Below are 12406 nucleotides of genomic sequence, written 5' to 3'. Positions count from 1 at the left end.
GAGGGACGTATATTTATATATATACAGCATGTACGCATTGACAAATGAGAATTCTTTTCTTGCTGACGCTAGCATAAACCATGAATAATACAGAAACCCAGGTTAATACTGTTAACTGAGATCAGGATTTCTTCTACAGAATGCACCTATAGTAAAGCATTTGTACTTGACTGCAGTCAGTGAATGAGAGGGAACACTCATAAATGCTTGTGTAAAGAAAACCTTTATAACCACTTACTTTACTTTCTCCAGTAAGTCTTTAAGGGTGTGCAAACTTTGTGAATTAATGTGAGTTTCATCTGTCAGGAAGACCAAAAAAAATTGTTTCTGTACTCTGCTAAAATCCATAAATGTCTGCATAGAGATGCCAATATTCTAGTGTCTATAATACCCCAGTGAAAACTCCATCACCTTTATTGTTCTCCCTCAAAGTACAGATACAATTCTATAAATGCCTTTAATTGATGGTCTGCCAACCAGGTCTGTTTCTGATGTGCAACAGAAAAGTAAATACATAAAAATGTCCAAATGCTGCCTAGTCTATATTGCTATTGCCTTAAAAAGCTGCATTCATTTCAGAGGGTAATTCGTAAATTAATTTGCTATCCACACTGTAGGAAGCTCCATGTGCTTACATTACCTGGTGTAGTGGTTTTTGTAACAAAAACAAACTATATTTTCACAAAGACAGTACCGCATACTATGCTCTCTCTTCAGCCATTAATAACTCAAACTAATGCTAACTAATTTAGTGCTGTTGTGAGTGGGAAATTATAGAGATAACATACGGACGTGCAGTGCTTCAGCCTAATGTAACGACCCTTCCCGTTCGTAGTCTGTTCATTTCTGATCACCACATGAAAATAAGGAATAGGTAGCCTTTAGACATTCTATGGATTACAGTTAAATAGTGTTTAATTTCTTAACTGCTAAACATTTTTAATACGCTCTTTCCCAGCTATTTATTTTCAAAGGGCATTTGATAAAAGTAGCTATTTTATGTATTCTGCTAGTTACACTGTTTATAGTAATGTTTGAGCAATGAACTGTCACTGCAGAAACCTAATAATGCTTATGTTATTCTTTTTTTTCCAAATAAATTTGGAGCTTCAGGCTCTGTCACGTAAACAGTATATTAGTAGGATACATAACGCATCATATTTAAAAATTACTTCTTAGACGTAGCACAGTCTTTCTTTTTATTCCTTTTTTCAATATATAGTTCCTGAAGACATATATATTTAAACCTGCAGTCCGATATGCTTGAAAAAACAAACACCCACAAACCCCATCTTCCAGATACGACGAGCTTAAAATGTCCTTCACATTTAGCTCATTATTATATGTGAGCTAGACTGAAAAAAGAACTAAGTGGAAAAAGAGTATAAACACTGTATATTTATTTAAAACGTCACAATTTTCATGGGGTATGCTCTGCAGATACAAAACAAATAGAATTTTAAACAGGATTCTGCTACAAAATACAAACTTAAATAAGGCTATTAGCGAATGACAAGGAATGCATTCAGGCGACCACTTAGTAATTCTTGACAGTCTTATAAAAATAAAGAAGATGAGTGTCATAAAAAGTACTATGGTATTTTACGTTGCTGTTTGTTTTCTTCAGGTAAGAGCAAAAGAGTGTTATGTTCAATGTGGTGTCTTTAGGGGTGGAACAGGCAACTGGCCCAAGTGAAATTTTACACTCTTTGGGAAGACGTTACCATCCGGTCAGTAGTGATACCATAATTCACCTTGAAAAAAACTTTTTAGGATTTTTTTTTTTGCATTTGAGGCTACATTGCAACATTCATGACCTCTCAGTGCTGGCTGTACACAGTGAGTTGTTCATTATAATCATCTTCACCAACGACTGAATGGATGGGTAGATATAAACTACAATATAGACAGCCACCTTACACCAGTCCGTGTCGAGAGCAGCTGAGTCTGTCAGCAAAGGACTAAGCATGCAAAATACTTTTTTTATCTTCTTCTTGTGATTTAAATAGTTAGTTTTCTCTACTGCTATTAACCTAGCATATATCATAAAGACCTTAAAAATGAAGTAGTCCTAAGTGGTATGACCTGAAACATTTTACCAATATGCTGATGGATCATTATTTCTTAAAAACAAGTGTATTCTATCGATGTAACCAAACCAAGCTGTAAACATTTTTAAAATATTTATTTATATTAACTTGTTAAAATACATAAGAGCTATTGCAAGAGTGCGTGTCCCTCAGCCGTTAGCACTTTGTTGCTCCATATATCAAACTGCTGTCGCACCGAAGACAGTGAATTCCATTACTGGGATTATATGATCCTGGGCTGCATACAACTGTAGACCAAAAAAAATAAAAAAAAAACAAGGAAAAATGTGTAATTTAAGTGATATTAATAAAAAAAATTACATTTGAAATGTTTAAAATGCATCTTTATCTATTTGAAAAAAGATCAGATTTTTTCCAGCACTCTGTGAGTTGATCATGAAAGAACTGTATATATTTTATACATCATCTATTTCTTACACCATATTTTTCTCTTCATCACTTTTCACTCCATCTACTTGCAGGGGATATGTCCATCAATTACATTTTAATATGGCCTATATCCATTAATGCTTTAAATAAAAAGCTATAGCTGCTTGTATAAGAAACACAAGACAAAATAAAGCTCTAAGATTTTTAAATCTAAGCTTGGTAATTATTAAAAAGTAGCGCAAAAATAGTACATAAAACCAGAAATCAGTGTATGATGCAGAACGTGTGTTCTGAATGAAAGATTTTTTTCCTGTTGGATCACGTTATGCCATTTGATGAAGTCTGCACAGTCACCTGCAGAATGACTTCATCACAAAAGACTAACTCATATTTTTGCTCTTGTCAGAAAAAAAGCAGAATTTGAACTATTTGGTTATTACAATCCTGAATCATACTTCAATTCTGGCAGCCTTTCTTTAGGATAGATGGTTAATTAACAGAATTAGTATGCAGAGGTAGTTAAGATCTTCCTTCCTTTTGCAGAGTTGGTGCTTACCTGGTTATTGGGTTTTGCCTGGCTTACTAATGACTCTTTAGTCACCACTGCACAAACCTGCAGCGGGATTTTCAGTATTTGGTTTGTTTTTTCTTCATTTGTTGAGGCTGGCAGGATTCACTTGATCCCCAGTGGCTGTTATTAGCTTGCCTAGCATTTTTTGACACTGCTACTCATTGAAGAGGGTTTTAGAGGTCTTATAAAATGTAAGAGAGGAGTCCTCTGCAGATGATGTCAAAACCTTGCCTTCTTTTTACATTAGCGTAGGCAGACCCAAGATGGCTTCATGGGAAAGAGAAAGCTTTACAAATATATGTAACTAAAGGCATTTTCCAACCTTTCTGTCCAGAAAATCAATCATCTTGTGTACCAGAGGAATAATTCTACTCTTTCTATTAAAGGCTATGGGCACAATTCTAGTAAGTCCAGAATTTTCAGTTGGAGCAAGGTAGACTTCTCTTACAATGGGATAAAAAGTTTATTTCTTAGAAGTGCCATCTGTTCGCTATCTAGCAGAAAGCATGAAAAGGAGAAAGGAATCTGAAGTAGGGACCTGCAGCTTATTTATCCAGATGCTGGAAAGTTTCTTTGAACTGGCAAACTTCGCTTGTTTCAATATTTTCACTAATGGAAAACTCCTATTGTTATATGTTCAGTTTGAAAGTATAAACAGCAAAATATTCTGTCTTAACAGGGTATTTTACATACTTGACATTTCAGACCTCAGAAACTGAAATGCATACATCTTAATTTGTTCTTTTATCCTATAAGATAACTAGCATTTTGCACTCTTCTGATTTTTAGGACTATTTCAGTATTCTTTTGAATAATGTATTTACTTTTCAACTTTCAAGTTACTATGTTTCAGTAATATAAATAATCAACATACTGTGAGAAAGAACTGAAGAAAACCAAATTAGAACTGACTATTCAGTATCTAGTCTACTAAAAATACCACAGAAATCAAGCTCTGCAGAGTAATGATACAGGACAAAAAATATTTCATAAAGCTAGTACAGGGTCTCCAGAGAAGCCCTAAGAAACAGATGATGTTTTGTACTGTATTAAACTCACAGCTACATCTGATTTAAAAAAAAAAAAACCAAACACAAAAAAACTAAACAAAAAGAATTATAAAAGTGGAAAAATTACACTTAGAAATTTTTACGATGTGAAAGTGACTCAGCTGCCTATTTTAAGTAAAATGTAGCTGTTACAAAAATGTTTAATTAACTTATCCTGGAATAATGTGCTTTATTTAACATAAAGCAGGGCTTTAAAAGCAGAAAAACATTAAAATTAAGATCAATTCTTATTAAATCGTTTCTAAGATGTTTGTACTCATCAATTCTATTTATTCAAGACTGCTTGAGTATTACTCAGCAGTAACTCCATGTCTTTAAGTCATTGCCTCTACAAAATCACTCAGTAAATGGTGCTGTCTGAGGCTTATCTGGTACCTGATGAACAAAATTTTGGTATGTTTTACCACTAATGTTTTCTGCCAAAAAGATTTCTCTAAAGATATATACATCACACAGTGACTAATCAGGTTAACATTTTTAACTAATTCAGAAAGAGATTTAGCCTAGAAAATGGGAGTAGAATGAGAGACAATAGCTCAATATTTAATACCATTTATAAAATCAGAGGGGGGGAAACAAATAAGGATATAGTATGATGCAAAAGAAGAAAACACAGAACAGCTGATCAGACTTCCATACTATGTAAAGATTTCATGAACACTGAAACATGCAGGTAAGCGGAAAATAATACAATTTGATGTTGTTTTACAATGAAGATAATCACGCAATTAATTTGAAAGCACCTGATATGGCAGCACATACAAATGTAATAAACTACAGAAGACTACAATTAGAATGAAATTTAAAAAAGGGTACTGAATGCTGCTTAAAAGGGAAATAAAGAGTTGGAGAGAAATTGCTAAAGCTCGTGAGCTTGCTCTTCGACTTCACTAAATATTTCCAGTAACAAGATTATCAGAAAAAGTCCCGATGAACTATGCTGACAAGAAAACTGGAAGACGGTGTCAATAAGGACAAGAGTTAAATAGGCACGAAGAAATAAAAGAATGAGAAAGGCCTGTATATTTGTTTGATTGAAGAGAACTGTGAGCACAATCATTCACAATGAAAAGGGGAAGCGTGCTACTGTTACATCGTATGAGAGAGAGGTTCTTAGGACCAAAAGAAAAGCACTAATGACATAAAGGCACTGGTAAGACCTCATCTGAAATACCGTGTTAAATTCTAGTCAGTCCTGTGCAAGAAAATTAAACTCAAAATAGGGCATGTCAGATACTGGTTTGCTGAATGCAAACTCTTCCAAAAGCAGATGATAGAAATTAGTTGACTTGTTCTGATTACAAAATAGGAGACAAAAAAAATCCACTCAAGCTAAAGGGCATTCTCCTCATCAGGGCAAGTAAGTATGAACCTTCCATGAATTAATTTAGATTGAAAGCTTGATCTTCTAACTGCAAAACAAGAGTCGCCAAAGAGATCGAAACTCACAAATAGTTCTAAAATGGACCTTAAAACTGTTTTAACTGGATTACAGGACCTGGTTCCCGCAGCTAGAAGGGAAACTATTGGATAACCCAAGAAGTTGAACTCTGCTGTACTTCCATGAAAATGTGTTTACCAAAATGTTTCTATGAGTAAGTGCATGCTTTGGAAAAAAGCTCCCCCACTAACAAAGACAGAGGGAAAATACTTTATTTTCTATTTAAGTAACAGATCTAGGGATCATAGCAAATCACAACTAATTCTCCCATGTTAGCATGGTCGCCTGAGAAGAAGCTGTTTGAGGCATTGAAAGCAAATGTAGAGAACCTATAGTGGACAGTAATCAGTCTGAATATAGAGAGGTCTATCAAACATGACCAAAAAGACTGAACTTGAGGTGGTCTAGTTCAATGAAGACAGTATCAGAAAGAGAAAGTAGTTAGAGTCTTCTAGGATATACAAAAGCTATTGCAAAGACAAAGTATTGTTTCCAGATTTACTGAACAACAAGTAACAGGTATAAACTACATCAAGGCAAATCACATAAATACCTTAGAAAAAATGCTTTCCAATGGTGAGGATGTAGCATACCGAGTTATAGTTCCTTGGTGGTCTATGTAGTCTATGTTCTGAGGTTTTAAAGATTATGCAGGATATATCTGTCAGGAATAACTGAAGCTCATCTCTTGCTTTGAGGTAGAGTGGTAAGCAGAGGACCCTTGCAGTTTTACTGCCTATGATACGGTGTTTGGGATTCTGGGAAAGGAAATTACTAATTTTACTAAGAGGTCAACTAAGGAAATGAGTGTATGTTTGAGCATGCTGACAGAATGACATCCTCAACTATGGGAAGTAGTAAACAGTCAAATTTCAGGGCTGACTGTTTCAGATTCTTTTGTACCTCAGATGTGAAAGCTTGTCCCTGTATCTGCCAAAGGCACGTCTGTTATTATCCCAGCTGACCAGGGATCAGCTTCTTGGGTTGACACTGGAGTAGTGGTATGTCGTGTTTCTGTCTAGTGCAGGAGGTAAAGGAGTATGGCAGCAATGAAAATAGTATTATTTTTTACCATGTATGTTAAACAGCCATCAGAGCTAAGATGAAAGTTGTGTTTTAAAGAAAAAAGGAATACAAATTAGTTTAGAATACAGTAAGATATTCTGGGGGAAAGCCAAAAAACAACACTACAGTCTATACAAAACAAATGATCCTAAAGAAGTCATGCTTTTCAAAACTTGATTTTCATGTAACTTTCCTTGAAATCATGTGCAACAATATTCTGTATTACAATAAATTTAATAAATTTGGTATTTATATACATCCTTTACAGATATTTGTCACTTTTTGCTGGAAGACAAAATTGGAAAGAAGATGACATATGGAAACATTTCACATGTCCTGCAATTTTAGACTCGTCTCTTATTTCTTCCATATTCTTATTTCTTTTTGAAGTGTGTTGCATTCTGTAAACTGTTGTTCAATATGTAATCCAGTGTTTTCTTTCACCATTTCTAGGTCTGTAGGAAATTATGTCTGTCAAAAGCTTGACTACAGACTGATTCTCTATGTGTCTGTCTTCGAAAGTTCCTTTGAGACTTCAGGCTTAATATTTGGGAATCATATGAATAACCTTTTCTTGGGCAAAATGCAATTTGGTAAAGCCACTCTTTAAAACACCGTTCTGCTCCTTAGCATCTAAGGAGGATAATATCCCTTGTTTTAATCTGACAATTGACAAAAATAGAATTACCAGAATTTAGTCTCCCCCTTTCCTTATTTTTCCAAATGGATCACAAACATTTACAAATTTAACTTTATTTTTCAAAGCTATAGAGAGTGATTATTTTATCTATTATTCTTACTTGGCTCAGATCTGGAATGTAACATTTAAGTTTGTAATTAGATGAAAGCATAGCATTATTGTCTTGTTTGTCTCAGTGTAAAACAACACTTGAAACATACCATGTCAGATTACACATTTCCTATGCTAACTCCAAAAAAACCTGACTGCTATGTAGAGGTCTGAACTTAATCTGATTGATTTTAATTTAAATCAGTCCATAGAACTTGTGGGTCTGGCTTAAAATCTAAATCAACAAGGTCTAAGTAAAGTTCTACCCAAGTACTAACCTGATCTAGTACTGGTCACCTTGACAGACTTGACAGGATCACAGCCCAAAACAGTATGGCGTAACAATTTTATAAAATTAAATAGCAAAGTACTGAGTTCAATCAGAGCAAAAAACAGTGTAACAGTATTTAATACTTTGTACAATAAATGAATTTTTCACTTACCACAACACTGTGGACAGTCTGGATGTATTAGAGCATTGATTCCATACCCTGGATAGCAGCGATCAATCTGTACCATTTGCAGAGTACCTTCAATGTAATATATTTCAGGCAACGGTTCAGAACTTTTTCTGCTAACTTCCACTTGTTGCTTAAAAAATCTCTCTATAAGGTGTTTTGCCTAAATTGAAACAAATATTTTTTCAGAATCTTTGATGGAAAGAGGTCAGAATACAAGAGAAGACAAAAGAATGTGAGTATGAGTTAGGATTAAGGTTTAAAGGATGTACCACTAAATCTGTAGCTGAATGGAAACAGTAGGACGATATCATATTCTTGGATATGGTGGTTTCAATTTAGATAAACCTTGATCAGTTACTGTCTTTGAAAGTGTTCAGGATTGTACAAATACAACTTTAGAAGCTAATCTTTGGCAATTTTGCCTACATTAGACATACGTAGCCCGACATAACAGACTTGCAGCTTTCCCATCTATATAGGTACTATTATTTAAGTCCACCTGTATTTCAGACATATTTTTCATCTTTATTAGCTATTTCTATTCCATAAAAAGAAAATGCCAAAGGTGTCCTGAAGCCAAGTTAAATAAGGGGCTTATTATATCAGTCAAATATAATCACAGAAGACTAATTCCTTTACTCAGAAGATTTGCACAAATACAATCCTAGATAGGAAAAATGTTCCTTTCAATCAGTGCAGAACCAGCAGCACAATCATAGAAATATTAGGATACAAGGGATCTCTATTCCATCTCATCTGCTCCATCTCCCTAGCTAAAGGCAACGTTTATTTTTAAAAATCCTTTATTTTTTATTTCTCTGGACTTTTTGGACCATTTCTTATGAAGTGTCTTCCACTGGAATTGTAAAGATTTTAAGTCATAGTAGTTAAAAGTAAAAATGTGACTTTTAACTGGCTAAAACATATAAAATATGTAACTAAAACCAGACTCATGGGCAATCTGACAAAGTCTAACAGTAAGAAGTATCAATGCTTCATATCCAGTGTTTCATTTGTATACAGGGCTTAATTATGTATAAAGCTAAAAAGAAAAAGCAAGAAAAACACCTCTAATAGGTTTGCAAGGTTCAGTACACACAAAAATTGTCAAAAACAGATTTATTCATGCTCTCTTAATTTGATTCTCTTGTCTGTATGAAAAAGATGAACTTTGACCATGAGCTTTCCCCACAAATTTAGGGTTTTTTTCAGTGGCCAGGATGGAAGCTGCTCAATAAGTACATTATTTGAGACTCCCTCACCCCTCTGCTGGAATCCCAAAGCATGATTTGCATACCTGCTATTTCTTAGTATACTTCCTGTCCTTCCCTTCCGCCTTATCCTTTACCCTTTAAGAACCTCTGAATTAACACTTAACCTAGTAAACAAGACTCTGGCTTCTGGTTTTCTATCGTAAAACCAAACACCTGCAAGCAGCTAAAATTCTGCCAGATCAATAATAAAATCACTTTGAAGTGATGATTTCCATCACTCCCATTGCAAAACAGCGTATTTGATATTTGTAAGATAGCACATGTTCAAAGTTTTCCGACTGTCTTCCCACTTTTCATACTCTTAGTATACTGTCTTTAATATAGACTAGTAGTGTGATCTGCCTTATTCATAATGGCAATGGAATATTAGAAATTTTAACTGATACCAATTTATATCCACTAAAACTTTTTTATCAGTTTATTAATTTACTAAAGTATGTTTCATATTCTATGTTATTATACTTTATTGTGAGAGAAGCTTATGATGTTAGTTGCCTTTTTATTCCTCCATCTACTGTACCTTGTTTAGTCTATGAAATGCATCGCAAGCACTTTCCTGACATAGTCTGTTGTGTTTTTCTCTGTCTAAGGAAGCAACTGTAACAAAACACAATCTGTTTATAGAAGAACAAAGTCAATTAAATCAACATTTATTTTTTGATTTACTACTTTAAGATTCTAGTCAGTTCTGATGCAAGTATTTAGGATTTTTTACCATATTTCAGATGTCTAACTTGCAAAATTTTAAAGAAATCACAGAGCTTGTCCTCTTACAGACATTACATGTCTAATTTTTGGTATACTTAAATATTTTATGGGAACTGTCATTCATTTGTAAATTCTAACGGCAAGGAAATGTATAATTCTGGACTCTTCCCAGATTTATATATATATATGAATCCTTTCAAAAGAAATAAGCTACTCCCTCTCTAATTACCTGCCTGCTGTTGTGGATTTATCAAGACTCTGGTTTTAAAACAGCCATCCAGCAACCCTACCATTTCAAGTTTCTGACTGTTTCTGCAATGGACTCAAGTTTTCTCTCAAGAACAATCAATCAAGACAATATCTAGCGCTTTTAAAGATCTTTCCTGCTCCCGTGCCTGCACAAACATATCAGTTCCTGAGCCTCACAAACTCAACCGTTCACATTCTTGTAGGAATGCCTAAGACACATGGAACTGAATGAAGACTTCAAGTTCAAACTGAAGAAACAGTGTAGTTATATTTTAGTAATGTGCATGGATCCACATTCCTTGTCAACAGACTAGTATTGACATGTTATGGTGAAAGCCTGGGCAATAGTTAACTAAGCTGCTGGACTGCTCTACAAACTGACATTAGAGTAAGCTGCCATATTAAGAGTAAAATTTTCTGTTAATATGTGAATTTAACTAGCTCCTTATATTATAAGCTTTATCTACCTCTGTCATGGAAGTAATTCTGAAACACCAAAAGCTACTTAGAAATCACAAGTACTTTATAAGACTTCAAGGTAATTAGGAACGTGCAGTTTATCACTGGGTCGTATCAAAGGGGCAGCAGGACATGATGGAGCCCTGCTATCCTGGAGATGGCTGAACACCTGCCTGACAATGGGAAGTAGTGAATGAATTTCCTGTTTTGCGTTGCTTGTGTGTGAGGCTTTTGCTTTCATTATTAAACTGTCTTTATCTCAAACCATGAGGGTTTTTTTCCTTGTTTTTACTCTTCCAATTCTCTTCTCAGCCAAACTGGGGGGAAAATGAGTGAGTGGCTGCGTGGTTCTAGCTGCCAGCTGAGGTTAAACCACGACACCAGGTCTCCTTTAGGCTCCTTTTGTTTTAAAGAAATGGAAAATTACAAAATCTCCTTCTTTTACTGATGCCACTTAAACAAAGAAAAGTAACGACATTCATCTCATTTAACTTTAGTTCTTGAAAATTAGACATCCAGCCTTAGTCTGTCATTTGGAAGCTGTTTGTAAAAAACAAGGCACATCCATGGAGTGATTTATACACCTGCTGTACATGGCTAGATGAAGGTAATGTGGGGAGTTACAGAATACACTGTATAACTTTCCTTCCTATGTTAGTGTGCAACAAGGGACATCATGGCAATGTTTTATGATACAAAATTTAAAAAATATTGACCCATCCACAGCTACAAAATCTTCTAAAGCTCTTTTGAAATAATGTAAAATAGGCACTTTTGAGTAGATCCACTGTCTTTTTGCTATTGACATGAATTTCACGTGCAATACTTTAAAGCATTTTTACAATCAAGAAACTTCATTATTAAACCCTTACAATACTTTCTGCATATAAGCAGTAAATACATTTCATTAACTATAAAAATTCTAACCATTCTTTAAAAGCAAGGCCAATTTTACCTGAAAATGTAAAGAAGATTTCATTCTGTAGACCCCCTCTCTGCATTTTTACATGATGGCATTCAGCCTTAATTAATGTAACCTCGCAAGAAAGTTCATCAACAAGTTTGTTTAGTATCTGAATCAATGTTCTCTCAAAATAAGCATTATAATAATTGTTGCAGGGGGCTGCGTGATACCGGGCTGTGAACTCATAGTAAGCTTTAGGATCGGAATAAGCTGCGGGGAAAAATGTGGAAGATTATGAGGAACATATATGAAGTAAAAAGAAGAAAAATAACTGGTGTATTTGAAAATAAAATTACCAATTTAAATCCTCAATTTATAAACCAAACTAATTTTGCACCCCCAGAGAATTTTTAATGATGAAATAGTGTATGCTGGGCCAGTTGGAAACACTTAAGAGATTTTGACAAGTTGACATTCTTACTTATATCCATAGGTAAGTCTTACTCTTTCTTATTATAATTTTTTAATTTAATTTTTAATCTCTTTTTATACCTCTATATAGTCAAACTGACTACTAACCAACAGGATATTACAGTAAAGGGATCAGGAATATGAATACTAAGGTTAAGAAGCATACAAAATACCCTTTATTATGTGGCACAATATTTCATCTCACGCATTATAGCCAGTTATAGTAATATATTACATATTTTTTAGTCAACTACCACAAAAGTATTTTAAATGGCTTAAAAACTGAATCCTCTTCCCCGGAGATCAATAGTAGATGCAGCTAATAAGATGAACAGGAATTCCTTCTCTGTGAGCAGAAGTAGTTGAAAAAGCTTCCATATAGGTATGTAATTTACTTTTATGGATGGATCAGCTATTTCACCTTTACTGTGAAGCTAAATGCACACCTGGGCATCTTTTACAA

General features: G+C 34.4%; 1 protein-coding gene across 1 annotated transcript in view; it reads right to left on the bottom strand.

Moving 5' to 3' along the window:
• Positions 1 to 2127: 2127 nt before the first annotated feature.
• The window catches only part of ZPBP (zona pellucida binding protein), a 29515-nt gene continuing 19236 nt past the window's right edge, over positions 2128 to 12406 (bottom strand). The window contains exons 5-8 of the mRNA XM_054190568.1: positions 11524 to 11742; positions 9673 to 9749; positions 7861 to 8038; positions 2128 to 2338 (exon numbers count right to left, since the gene is read on the bottom strand). Coding sequence (XP_054046543.1) covers positions 2247 to 2338; positions 7861 to 8038; positions 9673 to 9749; positions 11524 to 11742 — 566 coding nt within the window. The 3' untranslated portion in view covers positions 2128 to 2246. The remainder of the gene's footprint in view (positions 2339 to 7860; positions 8039 to 9672; positions 9750 to 11523; positions 11743 to 12406) is intronic.

Source organism: Rissa tridactyla, chromosome 2 (genome assembly GCF_028500815.1).
Source record: "Rissa tridactyla isolate bRisTri1 chromosome 2, bRisTri1.patW.cur.20221130, whole genome shotgun sequence".
NCBI classification, from domain to species: domain Eukaryota; kingdom Metazoa; phylum Chordata; class Aves; order Charadriiformes; family Laridae; genus Rissa; species Rissa tridactyla.
Note: the sequence above shows the minus strand (reverse complement) of the source record. Positions and strands in the feature narration are given on the sequence as shown.